Source organism: Marmota marmota, unplaced genomic scaffold, assembly GCF_001458135.2.
Source record: "Marmota marmota marmota unplaced genomic scaffold, marMar, whole genome shotgun sequence".
Classification (NCBI taxonomy): domain Eukaryota; kingdom Metazoa; phylum Chordata; class Mammalia; order Rodentia; family Sciuridae; genus Marmota; species Marmota marmota.
Window position 1 is genome coordinate 261,671 of NW_026000021.1, and position 26,053 is coordinate 287,723.

General features: G+C 35.2%; 1 protein-coding gene across 1 annotated transcript in view; it reads right to left on the reverse strand.

Moving 5' to 3' along the window:
• Positions 1-886: 886 nt before the first annotated feature.
• Positions 887-26,053, reverse strand: part of LOC107155721 (band 4.1-like protein 5) — an 83,835-nt gene continuing 58,668 nt past the window's right edge. The window contains exons 17-18 of the mRNA XM_048810412.1: positions 5,757-5,920; positions 887-2,299 (exon numbers count right to left, since the gene is read on the reverse strand). Of these exons, the coding sequence (XP_048666369.1) occupies positions 2,151-2,299; positions 5,757-5,920 (313 nt within the window). The 3' untranslated portion in view covers positions 887-2,150. The remainder of the gene's footprint in view (positions 2,300-5,756; positions 5,921-26,053) is intronic.

Sequence of the window (26,053 nt, forward strand, 5' to 3'; positions counted from 1 at the left end):
AGTGATCAACAGAGATGGTCATTTGCAATATGAACTTCTCTGGGGCTTGGTGGCATAGGCCTGAGGGCCAGGACCTTGTTTTTCCTCTGTGAACTTCACATGATATTTTTTCTATCATACAGAAAGTAAACAATAAACACATCGGTAGAACTGAATCAACAGTATATTTGAAACAAAACAAAACAAAAACCCCTCAGGTGCCTGAATCAATTCTGTGTAATGCAGGTCTCCTTGTGGCGTGAGAACTTTCTCATAATGGATTCTCATATAACAATGGTCAACTGTCATTTGACAAGACTGTGTGGCTGCTTCAGACCTCTGCAGATGCACTATTCTCACAGCTGGTTATTCAACCACTAATATTTTGCTTCAGAATAACATTATATTTAGAGTAGATTTTCTTTTGAAATTAGTTAGCAAGATTGATATTAAAATTAGTTTGTATTCCTTAGGCAAATATCACTGATTGCTGGTAGAGGTAGAGAAATCAGCCCAAATTAAAAATGTGCCAGGTTAATACAAAATGAACTTTTTTATTAACTTTTTTACACTACTCTGATTGACTAGAGTTAAGATACAATACTTAATTCTCCTTCTAGTCTCACCTGACATGGAATAAGCCCTCACTAAATAGCTGTCTTTTCTTGGCTATGTCATCCCCAAAATGTTGCTGGATGGCACAATGTCCTTCACTCTGCCCTCCTCTCTACCCCTCCCTCGCTATCCTAAAAACCCATACTCCTTCCTCATTTTTTCAAGGCTTCAAGATTAACCTAACAGATCCTCTGCCTCAGAGACTCAGTGTGAATTTTATAAAAGAAACAAGTAACTATTCAACAGATTTCCACAACTTCCCTTCTAAAGTAGCTCAAGTTTCTCCTTTTTCCTTCCTGCAGTGGTTCACCAGGTTTTATTTTTCTTCAGGTTCATTCCAGTACTCTACTAATGTCAAATTAATGATTAATCACCTAAAGTTTTCAATTTACTCTTCGTTTCTGACCCTGAATTACCTGCCTTACAAAGACAGTAAGCAAAATGACACTGTGAAAACAGACAAATGCAACAGAAAAATACTGAAGGGTCAAGAAAAATGGAAAGCCTGTCTGAGATTCAATCAGCTTCTAAAAGATATTTCTAAAAAAGAAAATTTTAAAAAATAAATAGTAATAATGAAAAAAAAAAAGAGTTGGATCCAGAAGGACAGTTATAATAATGCAAGAAAGAAGAAAGTTACTGTCTACTCTACTAGTCTCTGAAGAAATTCTATGCAGTTATCCAAGGTTGACAGAATACTACAAAACAGCTATTCCCTCTTTAAAACAAAGAGAAATCAAGTCATCTTGACCTTGTTATTGGTTGTCTATAAAGAGAAAAAAGAATGAATTAAAATTTGTTATTTTATTTCAGAGGAACATGTGGTAACATATGATTTAATTATAAAATTTCTATCTCATCCACTTTATTTTAGTTGTTCCTGTAAGTTATATAATATAGAAATAAGAAAAATTTAAATTATACACAATTAACTAAAGTTTGATATAACTGGTATGCATCTTTTTATCCCACACCAAAAGAACACCCAAAAAACTCACAGGATGGAGAGGGATGAAAGTTGAAGTTAAAGCATCTGAAATTTTATTTTCTTCCTGGTTTACACCATAAAGCATCTCTCTTTTTTAAAACAAAACCCTTCTATAATTTCAAAAGGTTTTTAGCAAGTACTTCAACTAGATGGGCTGGGATGAATCAAAATTAAAGGTTTAATAGCAATAATGCTTTCTGAGTTTAAAAAACAATCATGAGCCAGGCATTGTGGCACATGCCAACTTGGAAGGTTGAGGCAGGATTGCAAGTTCAAGGCTAGCCTTGGCAACTTAGTAAAACCCTGACTCAAAAAATAAAGAGGTCTGGGGATGGAGATGTAAGTCAATGGTAGAGCACTCCTAAGTTCAATCCTCAGTACAAAAAAAGAAAAAGAAAAATCATGAGATGACCTTATAATTCTTAATGTTGCTATACAACTTTCCTCTTTCCCTCTCAAACATCCATCTTCCATCTTTTTTTTTTTTTTTAATGAGAAAACAGGCTTATAATACTCAGCACAGATTTTCCAGCAAAAGAAAAGTATTCTCTTTTAAAAGAAAAGACTTCTAGGAGCTCTGGAAATGTGAAACAGGTAGACACAGAGAAGATTTAAATACCTGGCTGTTGACATTAATATCAATGTTTGATTGAGGAGGCAGCAAAGGACTGTTTTCCATCTCAAATTGCTTGAGCTTCTCTGAGGCATCTTTCAATGCTGAAAAAAATCGCAAAATAATAGTCTGTCAGTCTATCAAGCTGTCATAACTATGTGGGGACACAAATTTAAGTTTTATTTTCCTCAGCACCAATAACCATCACTTAAAAGAAATAATACAAATGAACAGAAAAAAATATATATTTTCTTTCCATGACCAGGTAACTCTCCATTACCTTGAGAGTTAATCCCAAATAGCAATCCTAAATACATTGTCCTATGTTTACATCACTCCTAAAAAGCAACTGTATATGGACTCTCAATAGCATGTGTGCTAAAGGTTTAACAGCCAAGAGATTTAAAGGGCAGAACACTTTTGACATGGTCCTTTCCTTCATTAACCTCAACTCAAAATGCATGTCTAACCTTAGTATACACTGCCGTCTCCATTCCTGGTCTTCACTATATCCCATCTAAAATTAAGTTTCTCTTGAGATCAGGGATAGAGTGCTCGACTCGCACGTGCGAGACCCTGAGTTCAATCTTCAGCACCACATAAAAATAAATAAGTGAAATAAAAGTATTGTTTACAACTACAACTAAAAAATAAATATTAAAAAAAATAAGTTTCCCTGGAGCAAACTGGTGAAAGGACATAATTATTCATTCATTAATCCAACATAATATATATTGGTACTATCAAGTGTGTATAAGGGTTGGGGATTTCACTCAATGGTTGAACACTTGCCTAGCATGCTGCAAGGTTCTGGGTTCAATCCCCAGTACCTCAAGGGAAAAAAAAAATTGACTGCTATAGGTGTGTGTGATGCAGGACAAGCATTTTGTCCTCATAATGTTCTTCCTAGCTGCAAAATATTATAAATAAAGTCCTTTAACTACTGAAAATAATACATTAAAAACACAATTCATATTTAAATAAGTTATATTTAAATTACTCACTGTAATAATTTTATATGGCAGAGATTAATTTGCATTAGTTATTTTGGTAATTTTTTGTCACTTGGCAGAAAAATTATTGAATGCCTAACAAATTCTATGTAATGAGGTAGAAGGAAGAAAAAGAAAACTGAAATCATGTCCTTGGATCACAGGGATCTTCTAAAAGCACTGATCAATTAACCCAGTAGATTCTCTTGCTGGCTGCACAGAGTCTGATGGAGAACCTTCAAGAAATACTGATTCTCAGGGATCACCCTACAATAATTATATGAGAATTTCTGGAGTTAAGATTCTGGCACTGAAAGTTTTAAAAACTTTCCAAGTGATTTTAATGTACAACTAAAGTTGAAAGTCACAAATTCAACACTGGTCTTCTCAAAATCTTCCCTACCCATTTACTTAATTGCCATCTTTGGTTTTGTATATTATTCAAGTTCCCTGATGCTGAATTTTAACGTGATTCTGATACTATGAACTCTTTAGCATATACTGTTAAATTACTATCTGTAACTAGTAACCTATATGAATCAAGATTTTAACATTATAACAAAAATACAGAATAAACTGGATACCAAGATGAGAAGGCCTTAACTTTTAACATATAATACACTATTCTCACTGACTTATGCAAATGTTATAAATCTCAACTGAGTAAGTTATATTAATGAAACCCTTATACTATGGAAGAATTGCTTGTACCACCACCTCAACAGCATTCTAGCTCTACTTGAATACCTTCTATAATGAGGAACCTCTTAGGTATCTATCTATTTGTAGTATATGGCAGAAATAGTTTAAAAAAATTAATCCCTATAATGATACAGAATTTGCTCCCCTATACTTGCAAATTGCTCATCTAGGATTCACCAGTAAAGCACCATAAAATAAATTCTTTGATATACCAGACATTCAAAATGTTTGGAGAATTATCATCTCATTCAATCTTTTCTTTTCTAGGCATCTCTACTTCATTATGCCATGTTGCCCTAACCTAATACTATCTGCTAATACTGTGTACTAAATAAATGTTTGCTAATACTACTTTATTGCATCACTGAAGAAATTAAATGTTTTGAATTCATATGGACTTAAAATGGAATATAAATGAAATCAACATTGCCATCCCTATGAAAGAGAATTTTTAACCCTGAAAGCACTTTGCATCGAGCTATTCCTGCCTCTGCCTGAATCTAAATCCCGGTGGCTTTCATTTGTATGTCTAACATCTTTGAAGTGAAAAAGAACAAGCACTTCTAAGAAGAGGTGGATTCAAAAATAGGGCTATCCAAACTGGACTAACCAAGAGAGACAGAAACAGTAAAAGACTTCTTGATAAATAGTAAAAGGACATTTTCTTAATCCAGTAACTCACTACCTTCAAAAAAAAAAAAAAAGTCAAATCACTTTATTCTAAAATTGCCAATATAATAAATCAAAGTTAATTCTTGTTGCCCTGACTGCTGAATGATAAACACATCATTTTAAACATGGTAGATGTCAATAAAAATAACCATCATGATATACCCAAGACATTTGTTTAACCAGTGTATTTGTAGTAGTTATTTAGGAAATAAAAGAACATATTATAACCCACTTACAGAAGTATTTCAGAGTGTTCTACTAAGCAGAAGAAGCACTGCGTGATTTTCCACTAACACTTTTTATTTCTAAATTACTAAATGCTATTGCTCTACCCTAAAGTCTTTAGAGACAACAGAATACTCACTGGCAATTTTCTGTGAGTTGTTTAAAGACAGCGTCTAATTTTAGCCTATGATAGAATCAGAATTGGCGAGAGCCATGTAAATACAAGCTGCTTTAAAATGAACATGCATTACACTGAGATTCAATAGGAACTTCTGTTTAGAAACATTTTATGCTTTACTATCAAACCAAACTCTCAAATATATAGACATCTTCAATGAGCAATTTACTTTCTCCTTTTAACCTTTGAAAATTTTAAGGAAAGCAGCATTTGTTATGTATTATTTTTAAAATATTTTTTAGTTGTTGATGTACCTTTATTTTTTATTTATTTATATGTGGTGCTGAGGATGGAACCCAATGCCTCACACATGCTAGGCAAGTGCCCTGCCACTGAGCCACGATCCCAGCCCCTGTATTATTTCTTTTTATGGGACTAGACATTAATAACCCTCATTAACACACACACACACACACACTACTTTCTAGGAGCTAATGAATCATTCAAACATTCATTCAATTCTGTCCCCTAGGAGACCTTTAAGAAAAATTTTTTTTGCTACTTAATTTGTACTCAAGAAACAAAGTAAAACTAAGAATGAGAACTCAAATGTTTAATTATTCAAAAATGATGCATATGTTTAATGGTCTTAATTACATTATCTTAAATATTTCAATGCTCTAAAGTCAAAAAAGGCAGGGAATCATAACTAATGTTACTTAAATTTAAAAGCTCAACTATTACATGTAATATTCTTATAGTTAATGTAATATTCTTAGAGGAAGTGATTTAAATATCTCATTTCAAAGGGAGATAAAAGTACTACTGATATATTACAGAATATTTACTTACTCTCACATTCAGCTTCAGGTTCCTCTAATCCAGTTTGCATAGTGGCTATGTTAATGTCATCCAGTGCTAGGGATGTTTCCATGGTATCTGATGCCCTAGTTACATCACCAATGGCTGTTTCCAGTAAGTCTGGGCTATCTAGCAAATCAATACTCAGAGGCAAGCTGCAAAAGGCAATATAAAACTTACTTAGACCAATAAATTTATAAGAAAATGAATTTAAAATACTAACAAAAATCAATGTTAAGGAAAGATTCATTAAAGAATTTTATCAAACTGGCTTTATTCATATCTTAAATTTCTTTGGGAAGATTTCTAGCCAAGATGGAGCAAAAGGGACTGGGTTAGCCTCCCACCCTTAGGAGAAACTGAAATCAGGAGGGGAAAAAAAACAACAACTATTTTCAAGACACTAAACATCAGGCAACAAAAGAATGACTCTGAGATTCAGAAAACATGTAAGGTGAGCCTTAAGAAAATTTTCAGGCTATGGTGCAGACAGGGAAGTGAGGCAGAGCACCCAACACTCCTTAGCTGAGAAGATGGGACTGAGAGTCTAGAAGACAAGTCACACAGATGTTATAGGACAGAATGCCAAAGGAAAAAGTAGTGCAAAGAGACGGCGCTAGAGACAGGTAAAGGGTCCACTTCAAAGTATTCAGCACATGTGTGAGAAAACTCCCCAAGGCCTGGAAAGGAACTTCTTCCATGCATTAGGTGGAATTTGTGGCACTCACATTTCCACGGAGCTGTGAAAACATGTAATTCACAGAGCACTCTCTCCTCTGTAGTAGAAAGATATTAACCCAGACAAGCACTGCAACAAACTCACCAAAATAAATATAAGTGAGAACTGGAAGGGTCAAACTTTTCAAGTACCTCAACCACATCTCAAAACAAACCTCAAGATGATTTAGAAAAATATCAAAATATGTAGCAGCCAATAAAATAAAATGCACAATATCAGGCTTCCACTCAAAGATTACCAAGAATTCAAAGAGGCAGAAAAAGGATGTCCTCAATCAAATTAAGGGCATTTACCCAGAAACAAAACACAAAGCAGAACTCCACAAACAAGCCAAATAAACCAAAACCTAACATCACAGTTAATGATATAAGACAAATTCTGCTGGGCGCAGTGGCCCACATCTGTAATCCCAGCTGCTCGGGAGGCTGAGGCACTAAACAACTCAGCGAGATCCTGTCCCTAAATAAAATACAAAACAGGGCTGGAAATGTGGCTCAGTGGTTGAGTGCCCCTGAGTTCAATCCCCGGTAGCCCCCCAAAAAGAAAGACAAATGCTTTCTCTCATAAGAAGTAAGTTCACTTTTGTCATTTTAAGTCAACTTTGTACTAGAGGTTCTAATAGTGCAAAAAGGGGGGGGGGGAGAGAAAATGTACATCAAAGGTATTCAGAGTAAAAAGGGAAAACACAGATAAATGTACAAGGCTTGTACACTGAAAACTAACAAATTAAAGGAAATCTAAGTAAAAAGAAGGACATCTGACATGCATGGAAACACTTAATGTTGTCAAGATGGCAGTTTTCCCCTAACTGATCTGTATATTCGATACATTATCAAAATTCCAGCAGATTTTTTTTGTAAAATTCAGTCAATCCTAAAATTCATATGTAAATTAAAAGGAGCTAGAATAGCCAAAACAACTTCAAAAAAGAATAAAATTTAAGAATGTACATTATCCAATTTCAAAACTCTCTAGACAGCAAACAGTATTCAAGATTTTGTGGGACTGGCATGAAGATAGGCAGGTAAATCAACAGACCAGATTGAGAGTACAGATTTTCTTCTATTTATAGCTGACTTTGGCAAGATAAATCAGTGGGAGAAAAAATAAGTCTTTTCAACAAATTGTGCCAGGACAATCAAAATGCAAAAATTTTGAATTTTAACTCTACTTCACACTATTCACAAAAATTAAATCAAAATGGACAAGAAACCTAAGTCCCTATTTAAGAGCTAAAATTAAAACTTTAGAATAAACCATACAGGAGAAAAAAATCTTTATGGCCATCATTGGGTATAATATCCCAGATATAACACCAAAGGTCTGATCCACAAAAGAAAAATTTCATACATTGGAGTTTATCATATATAAAAATGTTTGAGCTTCAGAAAGCCATGTGTGAAAATGAATAGAAACTACAGATTAGGAGAAAAGTTTTGAAAATCATGTATCTGAGAAGGAGCTTGTATCTAAAACATACAAAGAACTCTTAAAACAATAAGACAACCCATATAAAAATTGGCAAAATGTCTGAACAAACACTTCTCCAGAAAAAAATATTCAAATAGTTAATACTCAACATTATTTTCCCTCAGGAAAATATGAATCAAAACCACAATATGCCCACTTTAATGGTTACAAAACAAAAAAGACATTAAGTGTTGGCGAGGATGTGGAAATGAGGTAACCCTCATGCATTTCCACTCTGGGAAACAGTTTGTCCATTTCCTGAAAAATTAATAACAAATTTACAATACAGCCCATCAATTTTCCTCCTAGAATTTTGTCCAAGAGATATAACTTATATCAATGCAAAAACACGTGCACAGCCAGGCTCAATGGCACATGTCTATAATCCCAGCTCCTCAGGAGGCTTAGGCAGAACTACAAGTTGGAGGCCAGCCTTGGCAACTGAGATCCCATCTCACATTAAAGGGGACTGGGAATGTAGCTCAAAATAGGGTGGGGATGTGGCTCAGTGGTTGAGTGGCCCTGAGTTCAATCCTGGTACTCTAAAATAAATAAATAAATAATAAATTCTAAATTTAGAAATCTATTAGCCAATATAATCTATGTTAACACATTTTTTTTCCCTTGGTGTATGGGCAGGGGGTACTGGGGATCAAAATCAGGGACTCACACAAGCTAGGCAGGTACTTTACCACTGAGCCAAATTCCCATTCCTGACAATTTTTTTGTTTTTGATGGATATCACTATGTTGCCAAGACTGGCCTCATACTTGAGATCCTAGTGCCTCAACCTTCTAAGTAGGTGGAGTTTATAGGCATGTATCACCTGGCTCTATCACAGATGGGATCTCTGTGATCAGTTGTATAATTTTCAACAAGTTACTTTACCTTGTTCTCAAAATGTGTAAAGGTAGAGGTAGGGAAGTGGGTGGTGGTAGAGTTTTGGTCTCCCTACACTGGTTTCTTTCATATGCTTTTACTTGAATTTGTGACGTACATTTAATCCACAAGATTTCTTGGCTAAAACATTTAGAAACCATTGGAGTAAAGGTACTCCTGACACATTCCATCTTTAACACTATAAAAATTTATTCATGTAAAACCAGCTCATTAGTTCACTCTTCATTCCATCTCCTACTGGTCCAACTGTTATCCACACTAAATATGAATCAGGTCACAGGTGTTAGTAGTGATGGAGAGAGGAGATCAAACAGATGACAGGGTACTGAATTTGTTAAAGTGGAACAATGAGCATATACTAGTGTTCATTGTATGTTCTAACTGATCTATTTTTTACATTTTCAACATTTTAAAAAACAGAGATACCAATATTTTGGACAAAAGGATGTGTGAACTGGAAGGAGGTCATCTCCTGTGGACCTAATGTGGACACATGACAGAAAAAAAATTTTTTTTTAAATTACATATCATACTAAAAAATAAGACAAAAATTTTATAAATCAGAAAGTAAATGAAAAATGTAAAAACAGTGTATGGGTTAAATCGTAGCCCCAGTTGAAAATTCAAATGGTTAAGTTCTAACTCCTAATACCTCAAAATATGGCCTTATTTGATGGGCTCGCTAACAAATATAATTAGCTAAGTTGATAAGTTCATTCTAGAGTGGGATACAGTGTGGGATACATTTCTCACGCAGAGAAATGCCATGTGAAGATGAAGGCAGAAGTTGGGATGAAGCATCTACAAGCCAAGAGACACCAAAGATTGCCAGTAAACCACAAGAAACTAGGCAAGAGGCATGGAACAGATTCTTTCTGAAAGCCCTCAGAAGAAGCAACCCTACTAACACCTTGATCTCAAACTTACAACTTTTTAAAATGTGAAAAGAAAATTTTGTTAAGTGACCCAGTTTGTGGACCCTGTTCACAGCAGTCCTACCAAACGAATATATCCCTCATTCTAAAGATCAGAGCCTACTGAGAGAACCTGAAAGTAAACATCATTCAAGTCATAAGAAATCCCAAAAAAGACATTCTGCAAGGAAATTCAAAGGGCTAGAGGGTACTTTGACTTTTCTCCTCCACTTTACAAGGCGAGTGGGACCTTGTAAAATCATATCAAGTAAACAGAGGCTCCAAGGAGAATGGCATCTCTGTGGTGGTGAAATGCCAAGCACCAGAAACTCCTAGGTCTATGTTGGGTGGTAGAGAGAGAGTTCTAATGAAAATCTCATGCCTGAATCTGCAAGTTTGGGTGCATATTTAAATATACTTCCCATGTAGTGAAGTGCTTCCTTCAGGACAGTGGTCCAAACCAGTAAGTTGAATGGAACCAACCTGAAGAAAAGACAAGTTGGACAAGCTGCATTCTCAATGCTTGGCATAGCAAAGATTGCACAGGCCAAGTGGCACAAAGAATAAAAACAGGAGTAAATGATAATGCATTGCAGAAAAAAAATCTATAAATGTAATTAATGCTGTTAGCAAATTATTTCTTTTAAAGGTTAGGAGAAAGAAAAGCTCTTTTGGACATTAGAAAAGCAACTCATATATTTAAGAAGACAGAATTAGAAAATCACCATATTACAATAGTGAATTAATAATAACGGATTCAAGGGGCTGGGGTTGTAGCTCAGTGGTAGAGCACTCGCTTAGCACCCGCAAGATGCTGGGTTCGATCTTCAGCACCACATAAAATAAATGAATAAAATAAAGGTACTGTGTCCAACTACGACAAAAAAAAATTAAAAAAAATAATGGATTCAAGGCAAAAATCATCAGCGAGTACTAAAAACAGGATCAAAGATTTGGGAGGAATGGGAAAACCACTCAGTATCAAAATGACACTCCACAGATTACAAAGGGGAAAAGTACTTTTACAGGGAAGTCTGGTGAATATCATCTTTAAAAAAAAAATGTCCAACCTTAACCTAATCATGAGAAATCAGACAAATCTGTCGAGAGATATCTTGCAAAAGAATTGGCAAAGGCTCTTTTCTTAAAAGCCCAAAATTATAAAAGGCAAAAAAATTATTAAAAGGCTGGGGACTATTCCTGATTAAAGTTACACAAAAAACTAATTGAAATCTTGATTGGTACTTAGATAAAGAGTAAAAAAAACAACTATAAAGTGCATTTACTGAACCAGTTGGCAAAATCTGAAGATAGACTAAACATTAGATCAATGATAAATTTTATGTGTAACAAAATGTGTTATGTACTAGAATATCTTTGGTTTTTGGAAATTTATATGAAAGTATTTAGAGATGAAGTAACAATGTCTTCATTATGATTCTCAAATAGTTCAGCCAATACAATTTTTTTTTAACATTTGGCAAATGTAAGGAAGGACACATTATGTATTCATATCCACCATTCTTTATTTATTTATTTATTTTTTTGTAAGTTTGAAGTTTCCCAAAATAAAAATTTGGGAGAAAAAAAAAGAATGCATGTGCTTCCCTTGGACCAGTGTTAAGTCCAACTTTAAGCCCATTCAATGGAACACTAAAATGTACCAAGGTCAGATGACTTGAATGTAAAAAGGTACTGGTGGGCAGGAGCTAAACCAGGAAAAAGGGGAGAGAAGAAAGATGCTGCAGAGATGAAACATGAAGCACTTTGCCTATGCTGAGGAAGTGACAGGTCCTATGAGAACAAGCTAAGGTGAAGTAGCACAAGACAGAATGCACAGCTGGGTGTGGTGCTGCATGCCTGTAATCCCAGCAACTTGGGAGGTTAAGGAAGGAGCATGGCAAATTCGAGGCAGCCTGGGCTGTTGGAGGACCCTATTTCAAAATAAAAAAGAAAAAGGGCTGGGGATGTAGTTCAATGGTAGGGCACCCCTGAGTTCAATCTCCAGTACCTCCCCCCACAACACACACACACACACACACACAGTGGACACTAGCACACGTCATGACACGCTGCTGGATTACAATAGCATCATTCAAATAAGTCTTTCCCCACTTTCTTCTTCCATCTAGTTCAACCTTGAAATCGAAAATTAAAACAATGAAAAATTCTCTCATTCCTCACTGTACATTTAGAGAAAGGGGAAATGATATTGGACATAATAAATTCAAGTGATAATGTATTGCAACTTAAAGTATGTTTCAATTACTGAAAGTAAGATGTATTTAAACCATGGGCTGAAACAGGAGGAAGAAAAGTACACCTTGTATGAATGAATATGGTAATTAAGAGCAACAAAGTAGAGCATTTAGCCCTTTCCAAAACAATGATGAATTCTTAGCAGGGCACTGAACCTTAAGCCAGGAGATACTTGAGGAGTTAAGAGTAGAAATAGACACTGGGGTTAAAAAAAAATCCGATTCCTTGGGTGAAATGAAACCCAAGATACCACGTGTGAGGCAGTGAACAAGAGTTTAGACTACTACAGGGGTTGGGGTTGTGGCTCAGTGGTAGAGCACTTGCCTGGCACATGTGAGGTACGGGGTTCGATCCTCAGCACCACATACATACATACTCAAAGGTATTGAGTCCATCTACAACTAAAACATTATATTTAAAAAAAAAAGTTAGGCTACTACATAAAATCAGGGATATTTTAGATATGAACAGAAGCTGAGAAAGCTCTCTTCACAAGTCTAGAGTTTCATATGAGAAGAAACCTTGCAGTGAAATGAAGGGAATACTCATAAGTCTCTGTGCAAACAACCATGAGACCACCACATTCTGTCTCAAGAACTAAAGCAATTTCTATGAAAGATCCTACAACAGGGTCTCAAAAGGTGAAGCTGAGGAAATCTAAAAACTACCGTATAGGCAAGAAGGAAAGAAAACAAACCTGCTGAACTCAGAGAAATGAAGCACATAAAGAAGTCTGGCACAGGGGTTGGGTTGTGGCTAAGCAGTAGAGCGCTCGCCTAGCATGTGCAAGGCCTTGGGTTCGATTCTCAGCACCACATAAAATAAATAAATAAAATAAAGGCATATATAAAAAAGAAGTCTGACTCTAAGACAACCAACAAACCAAGAGCACTTATAGCTAAGGAAATAGAAAGGACAACAATCTAAAAAGAAATGCAACTATATTAAACGTTCTGAAAGACACAGAGAAGGTATAGAATCAATGAAACAGGAAAGGAAATTATGAAAAAGAACAGTAGACTCTAAAAGATGAGAAATTAAATGAGTCAGTAAAATAAATGTTCAAAGGGACACTGTTGACTAGAGCATCACAGAAAAATTGATTAGCAGATATTAGGAAAATCACCAAGAAAGTAATAAAGACATAGTAAACATAAAAGAAACACAGAGATTGAAAGCTGCAACCTATACTTATTTAACAGAAATTTCAGGAGGCAAAACAGAGAACATGAAAATGGTGCAATATTAGAAGAGATAATGACTACACTTTCCAAAGAGAAGACATTCAGGGCTGGGGTTATGGCTCAGTGGTAGAGTGCTTGCCTAGCATGCATCAGGCACTGGGTTCAATCCCCAGCACCACCTACAAAAAACTAAATAAACAAAATAAGGTATTAAAAAAAATCTAAAAAAAAAAAAAAAACTTTCATAAAGGATTAAACACTAAATACTGAACACATAAGTTTTACTTCTACTTTCTCATAAGACTGCTCTAAAGTGATAGTATAGTATAAGGACACAAAATCACTGTCATTTATAAGAAACAAAAAAAGGAAAAGAAAGGAAAATTTTTGAAGGCAGTGAATGGATAAGTGATCATTGATTAGAAAGGCTTGAAGCTCTAAAACCTACTCTAAAGGTACAGAAAGTTTAGGGAAAAAAAAGTCACTATATGGAACTGAAAAAATGTTCCAATTCTATAGGCTGTCTTTTCACTTTCTTGATTGTAATCTTTTGAATGTAATCTTTTGAAATACAAATGTTTTGATATTTAGTGAATTCAAATTATCTCTTTTTGCTTTTGTCACATGCTTTAGTGTCATATCTAAAAAATGCTGGTCAAAAAGATTTACCCCATGCTTTCCTTTAATATAGTTCTAGCTATTAAACTTAGGTCTACTATCTATTGGGGTTAATTTTTATATGGTGTGAGATAGATGTCCAATATCACTCTTTTTCGTTGTGGATATTCAGTTGGATTAGTACAAACAAGTTCCTTAAAGAATGGAGCTAACTGAAAAGCCATCTGGAAAAACACAATCAGCTATCATTACTTATGCCTTCTATCAAAAAAATTCTAAATGCATCTGAAATTCAAATACAGTACAGGAAAATCAAACCTTACAAGTGTTAGAAGCAACCAAATTGAATTCCCTTAAAATGTAGCAGCAAAGAAAACCATTCTAACCATTAAAATTCAGAAATCATTAAAAAAAAAAAAGATGGATGCATTTTTTTCGTATAAAAATCTTATACACAGCAAAAAATACCAAAAGCAAAATAATAAGTGACAAGTTGAAAATACACATGCAACTTATAGTCACAGAGTTCATATCCCTACTACATATAAAAAGCTTCTGAAAAATAGAAAAGGCTAACTGCTCTGTTTTAGATAGGACATGAAATTTACAGAAAAAATGCAAATGACTTAAAAATTTAAAAAAAGTTCATAGTGAGAGGAATTTAAATGAAATACACTGAATATTGACTGTAGTGTTAGTTTCATGGATGCATGTGTCAAAACTCATCCTTCAGGAAAAAAAAAAAAAAGATGGGCACAAACAGAACTTCAATTGCTTCAGTTATGGTTGCAGAAAAATTAGTTATTTCCGTTTTAGAAATTAAGAGTAGAAAGATAAAGTAAAGAGTATTTAAGCTTCACAATTACATCTAAATAAGATATATGCTTAGGGATGAATTACTTGCTTTTACCAGATTATGTAAATAAAGAAATAAGAGAATATTGTACAAAACTACATAGAAAATTGAAAACTTAAATAAAATTAATAAATTCCTATAGAAATTGGCTCAAAAAGAAATAGAAAACCTGACTAGACCAGTAACCATTAAATAAGCTAAGTTTATTCAAAAATATCTTCACATGAAGAAAACAGCATGCCAATTCAACTACACAGAAGACTCCTACCAAACTATATAGGAAACAGCTCACTCTACTTTTACATAAACTCTTCAGAAGATTAAAAAAAAAAAAAAGTGGGCAACATTCCACAGTTCATTATATGAGACTAGGATTAATCAGATGAAAACACTACAGGTCAAAAATATAAATAAATAAGTCAATTTCACTCATTAAGAAACTAAAAATCAGGGCCAGGGTTGTGGCTCAGTGGTACAGTGCTTGCCTTCAGTGTGAGGCACTGGGTTTGATTCTCAGCACCAGATACAGATAAATGAACAAAACAAAGATCCACCAAAAACTTAAAAACATAAAAAAAAAAGAAGCTAAAAATCTAAACAAAACAGCAGCAAACCAAATCCAGGAATGTAAGATGTTATTTACATGAATATAAATCCATGTGATTAATGCCATGGAATGACACACTGAAAAAAGAATAAGCACTTACAAACACTGGTGAAATCTGAGTAAGATCTGAAGTCTAATATTGTGCCAGTCAGTTTCTGGGTTTGACAATATAATTATACAAGATATCAGCATTAGGGGAAGTCCTCACTAAAAAATACAGGATTTCTGACAGAAGGAGAATGAGAACAAACATTACTCAATAACGGTGCATGATCAGTCAATCCATTTAATAATAGATAAATAATAAAAAATAAATAAAACTATCTCTACTTCACCCTTCATAGAAAGTAACTAGTCTTAAATGTGAAAGGCAAAACTACCCATTTTTACAAAAACAATATAGGACCATAAGTTCTTAACCTCAACATAGGAAAACATTTGTTAACTAAAACTCAAAAAGTATTACACAAGAAAAACATTGGGGAAAAAAAAAAAAACAATAGGGCTGGGATTGTGGTGGTGGTAGAACACTCACCTAGCACGTGTGAGGCCCTGGGTTCCATCCTCAGCACCACATAATAAATAAATAAATAATAAACAAGTATAAAGATATTGTGTCCAACTACAACTAAACAAAATAAATATTAAAAAAACCTGATAAATTTAACATTAGTTTTTGAGCAACATAAACATATTCAAAGCATAATTGTCTTAATAGTTACAACCTGGGAACAAAAAAGATGTATCATATATCAACAATAAAATGGACGTGTTTTGGTATTCCCTAAAGATCTGGAAAACCACACAGGAATATACTGAATAAACAATTTCTACAAGCATCATCATAGCTGATTCTCAAAAGAAAAGCAATGGGCAAGACTCGAAATAAGATTATGATTCAACCTACATGAAGTTCAAAATCAGGCAAAAAAAAAACAATGCAATGTTTTGGTTTTTTTAAAATATTTATTTTTTAGAAGTAGTTGGACACAATACCTTAATTTTGTTTGTTTATTTTTACGTGGTGCTGAGAATCGAACCCAGGGCCTCGCACGTGCTAGACAAGCGCTCTACCACTGAGCCACAATCCCAGCCCATACAATGCAATGTTTAAGAATATAATACACATAAGGTAAAATTACTTTCAGAAAAGTAAAAAAAAAAATTTAAGACAAAACTCATCAATAGTAGATGTGTTGGGTAGGAAAGAATGGAAGGAAATAAAATTGTGGTCACAGAGAGGGTTCTGAAACAGTAATTTCTATTTCTTAATATTAAGAATTATATTCAAATTTGAACTGCATTTTTATAGACATATTTATATGTATGTACTTCATGATAAATTTTTAAAATAAAGGGCAAATCGAAAAAATTTTAAGAGTAATATCCAAGATGTTTTGTTCTTTAATGGAAAAAAAAATCTTTGAATCCTTCAGATTCTCACTTGATACTAATTCACAAATTTACTTGTCTATTTGGGTATTAACTCCTCCCCACCCCCAGTTAGCAGCATAAACATTTATTGTTGCACTTAAGAAAATTATCCTCCTTTTAACAGTAAAAATCATTTTCTTTCTCTGCGGTACTGATGACTGAACCCAAGGCTTCACACATGCTGGGCAAGTACTTTTAAACAGAAATACATATCACCAATTCTTTTTATTTTTTGAGACAGGGTCTTGCTAAGTTACCCAGGATGGCCTCAAACTTGCCTCAGTCTCCAGAGTAGCTGGGATTTCAGCGTGTGACACTGTTCCTAGCCTTCACTTTTAAGTTTACAGTATAAGGATTGAGGTCCCTAAATATGAGGGAAAGAACCAGGTTGGTGCAGCAGACTCAATTACCTCCTCTTCTTCAGGGAACCATATAGGAAAAGGGAAGGGGAAAAAAAAAATCTGGATAGACCATTTTGAGAACTGAAAGAAGTGGTAATAATACTGGAAACATGTTTGCTTCTAAATTATAAATCTGTTGAAGGGCATACAATATTGTATACTGTCTGTATGACAGTAACAGCACAAAGTGTAAGGGAGATAAAGTTATAGAGGAACAACTTAATACTATTGAAATTAAGTTGGTATAAACACAAAGTAGATTGTTAGTTGTAATTTCCATGGTAAACACTAAGAAAATAAATGTAAATTTTAAAATAAAAGAAACAAGGGACTTGAAATGGCACATCTGAAAAACACCTCTCAATACAAAAGGCAGTAATGGAGGAAGTGAGGAAGAAGAAAAAGACATATAGAAACAAACAGAATGATGTAAGTTCTCCCTCATCAGCATTTGCATTAAATATGAACATCCAGTGGCTGGGGTTCTAGCTCAGCACTAGAGCTCCCTAACATGTGTGAGGCACTGGGTTTGATCCTCAGCACCACATACAAATAAAGTAAAAGTACTGTGTCCACCTACAACTTAAACAAAATTAAAAATGTCCACTTAACATTGGCAGAAAAGATTAGAACACATGAACCAACTATATGCTGTCTTCAAGAGATACACTTTAGATTCTAACTCACAAATAGATTTAAAGCAAACGGAGGAAAAAGATATTCCACGCAAACACTAATTAAAAAAAGGGTTGGAGTGGCTATAATAATCCCAGGCAAACAAGGCTATAGGACAGAAACTGTTGCCAAATATAGAATGTTTTATAATGACAAAAAAATTAATTCACCAAGATACAATCAAAAATATATAAGCATCTAAAATATAGCCCCCAAATACATAAAGCTAAAACAGAATTGAAAGAAAAAAATAGACAACAGTACTTCCACTTTAATTATGAAGAGAAAAAGCAGATAGAAGATCAAAAAGGAAGCAGAAGAGCCAAGCATGGTGGCACATGCCTGTAATCTCAGCAATTTGGGAGGCTGGGGCAGAAGGATTCAAAGTTCAAGGCCAGCCTTAGCAACTTAGCAAGACGTTGTCTCAAAATAAAAAATAAAAAGGGCTGAGGACATGGCTCAACGGTTAAATAAGTGCCTCTGGGTTCAATCCCTGGTACCAAAAAAAATTAAAATAAAGAAAAGAAAAAAGCAGCAGCAAAAGATTTGAACAATATTATAAAACAACAATACTTAGCAATTATGTACAAAACACTCCAGTAATGAGAGCAGAATACACATTCTTCTCAAATGCAAATGAAATATTCTCCAAGATAGACTATAATGCAGAATGGGAGAAAAAAATTCCAAATTATATATCTGATAAAGGACTTGATCTGAATATGTGAAGAATTTACAATAAAAAGGCAACACTTTTTTATTTTTTTGGTGTGGTACTAGGAATTGAACCCAGGAGCACTTAACCATTAAGCTACATCCCACTCCTTTTAATTTTGAACAGGGGTCTCACTAAGTTGTTTAGGGCCTAAGTTGCTGAAAGCTGGCTTTGAATTTGAGATTCTCCTACCTTAGCCAGAATTACAGGAATGCATCACCACTATTTTTTAATGGGCAAAGAATATATGTAAATAGATTTTCCTCCAAGAATGTATAAAAATAGTCAATAAGCATATCAAAAATATCCAAAATCACCAGCTCCCATAATACTACTTACTATTACAGCTAGCATGACTATAATAAACAAGGCAGACAACAGCGTTAGCAAAGATGTGGAAAAACCAAACATTCGTATATTGCTTGTGGGAATATAAAATAGTGTAGCCACTGCAGAAAACAATTTGGCAGCTCCTTAAAATGGCAAAAATACAGTTACCATATGAGTTAGTAATTTCCCTCTTAACCATATAACCAAGAGAATTTTTTAAAATGTTCATATAAAACCTGTACATGAATATGTTCATAGCATTACTCTTGAAGGAAAAACAGCAAATCCAAATGTTCACTAAATGATACATGGATAAATAAAATGTACATCATATAATAAAATATTAACCCAATAAGAGCAATCAAGTGCAATTAGTCTTCCATACCGTGGGTTCCGTACCTACGGATTCAACCAACCACAGACTGAAAATAAATATCTGAGGAAAAAAACTGCACCTGTATGGAACATGTAGAGACCTTTTCCTTGAATACAGCATAACAACTACTTATATAGTATTAGATGTAATTTAAAAGGATTCAAGTTGATGGGAGGATATGCATAGGTTGTATGAAAATATTACACCAATTTACCTAAGGGATTTGAACATCCACAGACTTTTGTATTTATAGCAGAGCACGAGGAGGGTGCAAGATATTAAGGGATGTTGCACTGAAACATGCTACCAAGAAGAGATAGCCCTGAAAACATTTTAAGTGAAAGAAGTCAGACACAAAAGGGCCACATATGATGATTTGTTTTACAGGGAATTTCCAGAATAGGCAAATCTCTAGAGGTAGAGAGTAAATTATGGGGAGTGGATAATTAGTAAGTAAATATGGGGAGTACTGCTAATAAGACAGGAGTTTCTTTAGGGGGATGATGAAATGTTCTGAAATTAGACAGTGATGATGGTTAAACACTCTTGTGCAAACTATAAAAACCACTGACTTGTACACTGAAAAGTTTTTTCTGTAGTCAAGACAATTCACTTTCAGTCTATGGATTGAGATGATGATCTATGGACTCTTGGCAATGCCTCAGTATCATCCACTTATCAAGAATAATGTAAAAGAATATGCAAACAGTCTGTATTTTCATTCCTTTTCATCTCCTTCCTTTCCATGGACACTTACCTGAATAATTCCAGTATGTCATGTGTCCCTCTACACCTTGGGACATTTTGTTTTTAAAGTAGTATGTACTAAGTAAAGCAGTATTTCCCATACCCCCATTATCTAAAAATCCATTATCTCTTGTGTGTGTGTGTGTATGTATAACTACATAGATGGTTTGTTTTTTCACAGAAAATGGGAACTTAGATATTTTAGTTTTTAATGGAACACACATAGCATGGATGTAGAACTTTTTATTATCCAACCTCACACTGGCCCCACAGTTATCTCTGTAAAGCAGAACTGTTATTACATTCCTTTTTACTCTCCACACTCCAGGTTCCACTGTTTACACTGTTGTGGAGGCAGTATGGAAGCTAGGTCTGGGCTCTCAGACTGAGTCATCACACTAAGCTGTCCAGGGTTTGAAGTCCAGTCTCATCATGTACTAGCAATGCAACTTTGGAGAAGTTACATATACTTCCTGTGCCTTGATTTCTTCAGTCTAAATACCTAACAGATCTCTGTAAGGATTATATGCTCTCCTGGAATAAATATTTATGCTGTACCTCCTGAACAACGCCAGGCACAGAAGCACTCAAGTGTCAGCTATCGCTACTAGGATACTTCCCCATGGGCTTTATAATTTTTACTCCAACCTGTTCCATCATTCCTCAACTATTAAAAAAAAACAACACTATAAAACTGCAACTATAAAAGTGCAACTATTCCTTGCACTTTGCTACTTCTTTTGTCTCTCAGCCTGTAATGACTTGGCCATCCAATACTCCTCATTCTGTGTATCACTCAAAACCTAATACAAGTATCAGGCAGCCTTTTTTTTTTTTTTTTTAATATTTTTTAGTTGTCAATGGACCTTTATTTTGTATTTATATGTGGTGCTGAGAATCAAACCCAGTGCCTCACACATACTAGGCAAGCACTCCACCACTGGACTACAGCCCCAGCCCTCAGGCAGCCTTCTTAGTCAACCTCTTCTAGTCCTGGGGGACCTTGCTCACATACTGATTTACACTTGTATTACATATCTGTAAAACCATTCATCTCCAGAGTTGTAAATTTTATGAAGCCAAGGACACAATTTTTTTATTTTATATCACAAAGTGTGCCAAGATGTGCTTGGCATTCATTCAGTTATATAATACATGTGGAGTGCCTGTTCCGGGGAAAGGAGTAAACAAATGTTCCTATTTGATAGAGCGTATAATTTAAGAATTCAGAGATGACAAACAAGTAAACAATGTATAAAATGAAATAAGGTGAGAAAAAATAAAGGGTAAGGAAGATGAGGAGTGCCAAGAAGACTGGGAAGCACACACTATTTTACACAGAGTGGGAGGAAAGTTTCTCTGATAAGAAACTTGAAAGTATCAGAATGAGCCATGAGAGATTCAAGCAAAGAATAGTGTTCAGACAGCAGTAAAAGTACAAAGACCCTGGGAAGGAACATGCTTGGTATGTCTGAAGTATTAGGAAATGAGACTTTGATAAGCAAGTTCAAAAGTGGTAGAACATAAGGGATGGGGAAAATCATACTTGTTGAAGTAAGGATTCGGGTTTTTAGTCTGAGACAAGGAAGGACACCATAAGGTTTGAGCAGAGGAATGACATGATTCCTTTGAGCAGAGGAATGTGTGGATTATGATCCCTGTGGCTGCTAAGGGGAATATCAAACAGTAGATGAATAAAAGTAATGACTGGGAGACAAGGTAAAGTCAGGACTGACTGGAAATTCACATAGGGTGGCAGCAGTGGAGATGGTAACAAGCCGAAGATTCTGGTAATATTTTGTGGAACTGACAGAATTTACTGACTGAAGAGTACGAGATAAAGAGTCAAGATGACTGTAAGCTACCATGGTCTCAATCACTGCTTCTCAAACTTTAGCATGCACCAAGATCTGCAGAAAGGCATATTTAAACACAGTACTGCTGGCTCCTTTCCAGTGCTTCTGAATCAGAAGGTCTAGAGTTGGGCCAAGACAGATTAACTAAGCAAGACGACAACCAGAACTGCCATTTACTAAGCTAGAAAAAATTGCAGAGATGGACAAACTATAGAGGTCAAGAGATCAACTATTCAATTCTAAAAACATTAAATTGGAATGCCACATCACCACCTCTGCACCTTTTCCCCCAAAACCCATGACTTCAATCTAATCACAAGACATTATCACACAAACCCAAATTGAAGATATATAAGATATCTGACCAGTACTCTTCAATATATTATGAAAGGACATGGAGACTGTGTCAGACTGAGGACTAAATGCAATGTGAGATTATGGATCAGATCCTGGAACATTTGTGGAGAAACTAGTGAAACCTGAATATTGTCCCAAATTTAGTGGTACTGCACCAATATTAATTCTAGTTTTTATGATATATCATTGTTAGGTGGGACATTTACAGGGGAAGCTAGAAGAGGGAATATGGGAGCTCACAGCACTGTCCTTGCAACTGTTCTGTAAGCCTAACATTATTTCAAACTGAAAAGGGGTTTTGTTGTTTTTAAATGAGACGCTTGTAACAGATACCCAAGTAGGGAAGTCGAATAAGAAGTGGGATATTTGGTAATAAAGACATCCAAGTTGGTAATATAAATGAAAATGCCAATGTGTAGATGGCATCTAAAAACAACACTAGATGAGATTACCAAGAAAATGAGCTGTAATAGGGAAAGTCCTAAAACAGGGTTATTAGGGAAAGGAGGAACTTGCAAAAGGGACTAAAAAACAATGGCTAGAGGTCAGAAGACAATAATAGAGGAGTATCCCTGAGCTAAGTGAAGAAAAAGTATTTTCTGAAGAAGGGAGTGAGCAACTGTTTCGAATGCTAATAAGTTCACTGAAAATTAGTTATGGGACGAGAAATGTGGGAGTCAGCAGTGACCTAACAAAAGCTACCTCACCGTTTACACTATTAGTCCATGAAAGCCCTTGTATAAACAATGCACCTCTTGCAAAATTGTCATACAACAGACTGATCTGATGGATTTTTTAGAGTACCCAAATCTTACTGTGTCATTCTAAAGATTTCCAAGGGTTTTGCTGGTAGTGACCCCAAAAGAATTAGTGGTTCTTATCTCCTAACTCCTAGAGAGTTTATAATTGAATATGTAATCCCTGAAACCGATGGCTGGGGTACAAACATAGTTTTGTTTTTGTGGGTTTTTTTTTTTTTTTTTTTTTTTTTAGTTTTCGGCAGACACAACATCTTTGTTTGTATGTGGTGCTGAGGATCGAACCCGGGCCACACACATGCCAGGCGAGCATGCTACCGCTTGAGCCACATCCCCAGCCCTTTGTTTATTTTTTTTAAATCTTGAGATAGGGTCTCCCTAAATTCCTGAAGCTGGTTCACTACACCGTAATCTCCTCCCTTAGTCTTTTTTATTTTTTGGTACCGGGGATTGAGCCCACAGGCACTTAACATCAGAGCCACATTTCCAGCCCATTTTTGTATTTTATTTAGAGACAAGGTCCAAGTTGCTTAGTGCCTTGATTTTGTTGAGGCTGACTTTGAACTCGTGATTCTCCTGCCTCAGTCTCCCGAGCTGCTGGGATTACAGGCATGCATCACTGCTCCTGGCATAGCTTTATTTTTTAAAAGCTCTTCTAGATGTTTCGCATCCATCCTGGAATGTTTTCCCATAAAAACAAACAAACAAAAAAATACCCCCAGTACTGGGGGCTGAATCAATGGCTTGAAAGCAAGCACTATGCCACTGAGCTACAATCCCAGGTCATCCCCCCAAAATTTTCTCAATACTACTTTATTATTTCCACAAGGTAAAAATCAAGCGAGCAATCATCACCTATCTATGATCTCATTTTTATTTATTTTCTTTTATTCTACACGAATAATTTTTAAAAAATAATTTTCATTTACTAACAATGATTAGGCAGATCTTTGGACAAGACCTTTATCAAGAAATATGCACTTAAGAGCTGGGGTTGTGTCTCAGTGGTAAAGCGCTCGCCTGGCATGTGTGAGGCACAGGGTTCAATTCTCAGCACCACATATAAGTAAAATCAAGGTCCACTAACAACTAAATAAATTTTTTAAAAAGAAATATGTACTTAAGTAATGCTGGAAACAAAAAGTAAAAAACTGATTAAAAAAAAAAAAAAAGATACATGCACTTCCCTTCCAACCCACTCCTGTACTAGGGACTGAACTCGGAGGAACTCTACCACTGAACTCTACTACCCCTAACCCCTTTTAACTTTTGTTTTCAGACAGGATCCCACAAAATTGCCCAGGCTGGCTTAGAACTTGAAATCTTCCTGCTTCAGTCTACTGAGCAGCTGGGCCGAGCAAAGAAATATTCTTTTTATAAAAGGAATATACACTTTCTTAAATGCCAACCATAGAATGGTTTGTCTCAATTCTTCTTTACTAAAACAAAACTGGAGATGGAGCTCAGTGGTAAAATGCTTGCAAGCAAGCGTGTGTGAGGCCCAGGTTCAGTCCCCAGCAATGCAAAAAACAAATGAAACTTCCTTCAATGACAACAAATAAGAACTACAGCTGTTGAACCTGTTCAAGAGGAGGAGGTATAGGTTTATTACACCATTCAGGGAGTCTTCAGACACAATCATGGGAGAATGTTGTTCTCTGGATCAGAGACCTCTTTTACAGGCCAATATAAACACAATGCTGAACAGCTGTCAGGAAAAAAATAAACAGCTCACTCAAGCACCACCACCTAGAACAGAGGCCACAGCTGCTTGTTAAGAACAACAGAAACCTTAGGTAATTACGTAATAATGAAAAGAATGTGAGAACAATTCCCTCAGGAAGAACAGAAATACATTTTTATACCTAGCAGAAAAACAAGTATCACTGAAACTGCCACAGAAAAATTTTTTTCCTTTCACCAAATTCTTTAAAATTTTCTCTTCTCTTTACTAATTGTCTTTATGAAGGCTAATATGTATGTTACTCCTCAACAGCCTAAGGAGCTGAAGTATATTATTAGCAAAAGACAAAAATTGATGGAAGAAATGAAGCTAACATATTTTACACAGAAAGTGATATGCTTCAGGATTTTCAAATTCAGCTCTCATGTAAAAGCATCTCCTATGTAAGCATTTAGAACATTTCTGGAACCAAGAAATAAATTGATGATGTGGTATAAAATTTACATTAATCTATATGAAGGAAGTATATGGTGAGGAAGAGATTTAAGTGTTATTGACACCAAAATTTTATTTTTGCAAATACATATGATAAGCACTATTACCAAGGATAAAAAATATTAATACAATTTGATATTGTTTTCAAACCAATACTCAAAGCCTAACAAAAACAAAATAATGGCCTTCAAAACGAAGAACTATGGTTTAGAAATGAAGCATTTGCCCAACCAAAGCAGTTCAAGTATCATGGTTCAAACTTAATGTATCCACCGTTAGAATGTGCCACACTAATAAGAAACAACCATCTCTCAACTTTTTCAGTTTCAACTTGCAAACACAAAGGAAAATAAGAGACCAAACCTGAAGGATTAGTCTTCTTATGCCTGTGAAGCCAGTCTTTTCCACAACATTCTTTCTCCTCAGAAACACACAAAGACGCCATATTGTCCACTCTTTACCTTCCTGTTCTATCTTAATGTTTTTGGCAAAACGGAAAGATGAAATCATGACACCAAGTACACAAAAGTGATCAAGTATCCAAATCATTATCAGCACATCAACCCACTAAATATGTACAAATCCAGTAAATTAGAGAAACTAGGGCTGGGGTGTGGCTCAGTGGTAGGGTACTTGGCTAACATGTGAGAGGCCCCAAATTCCAGCCCCGGCATAGGGCAGGGGGTAGGGACGCACCATTACTCTGTGAGACAAGTCACTTCCCTTTGCTTCTTTTTTTTTTTTTTTTTTTTTTTTTAAAGAGAGAGTGAGAGAGGGAGAGAGAGAGAATTTTTAATATTTATTTTTTAGTTATCGGCGGACACAACATCTTTGTTTGTATGTGGTGCATGAGGATCGAACCCGGGCTGCACGCATGCCAGGCGAGCGCGCTACCGCTTGAGCCACATCCCCA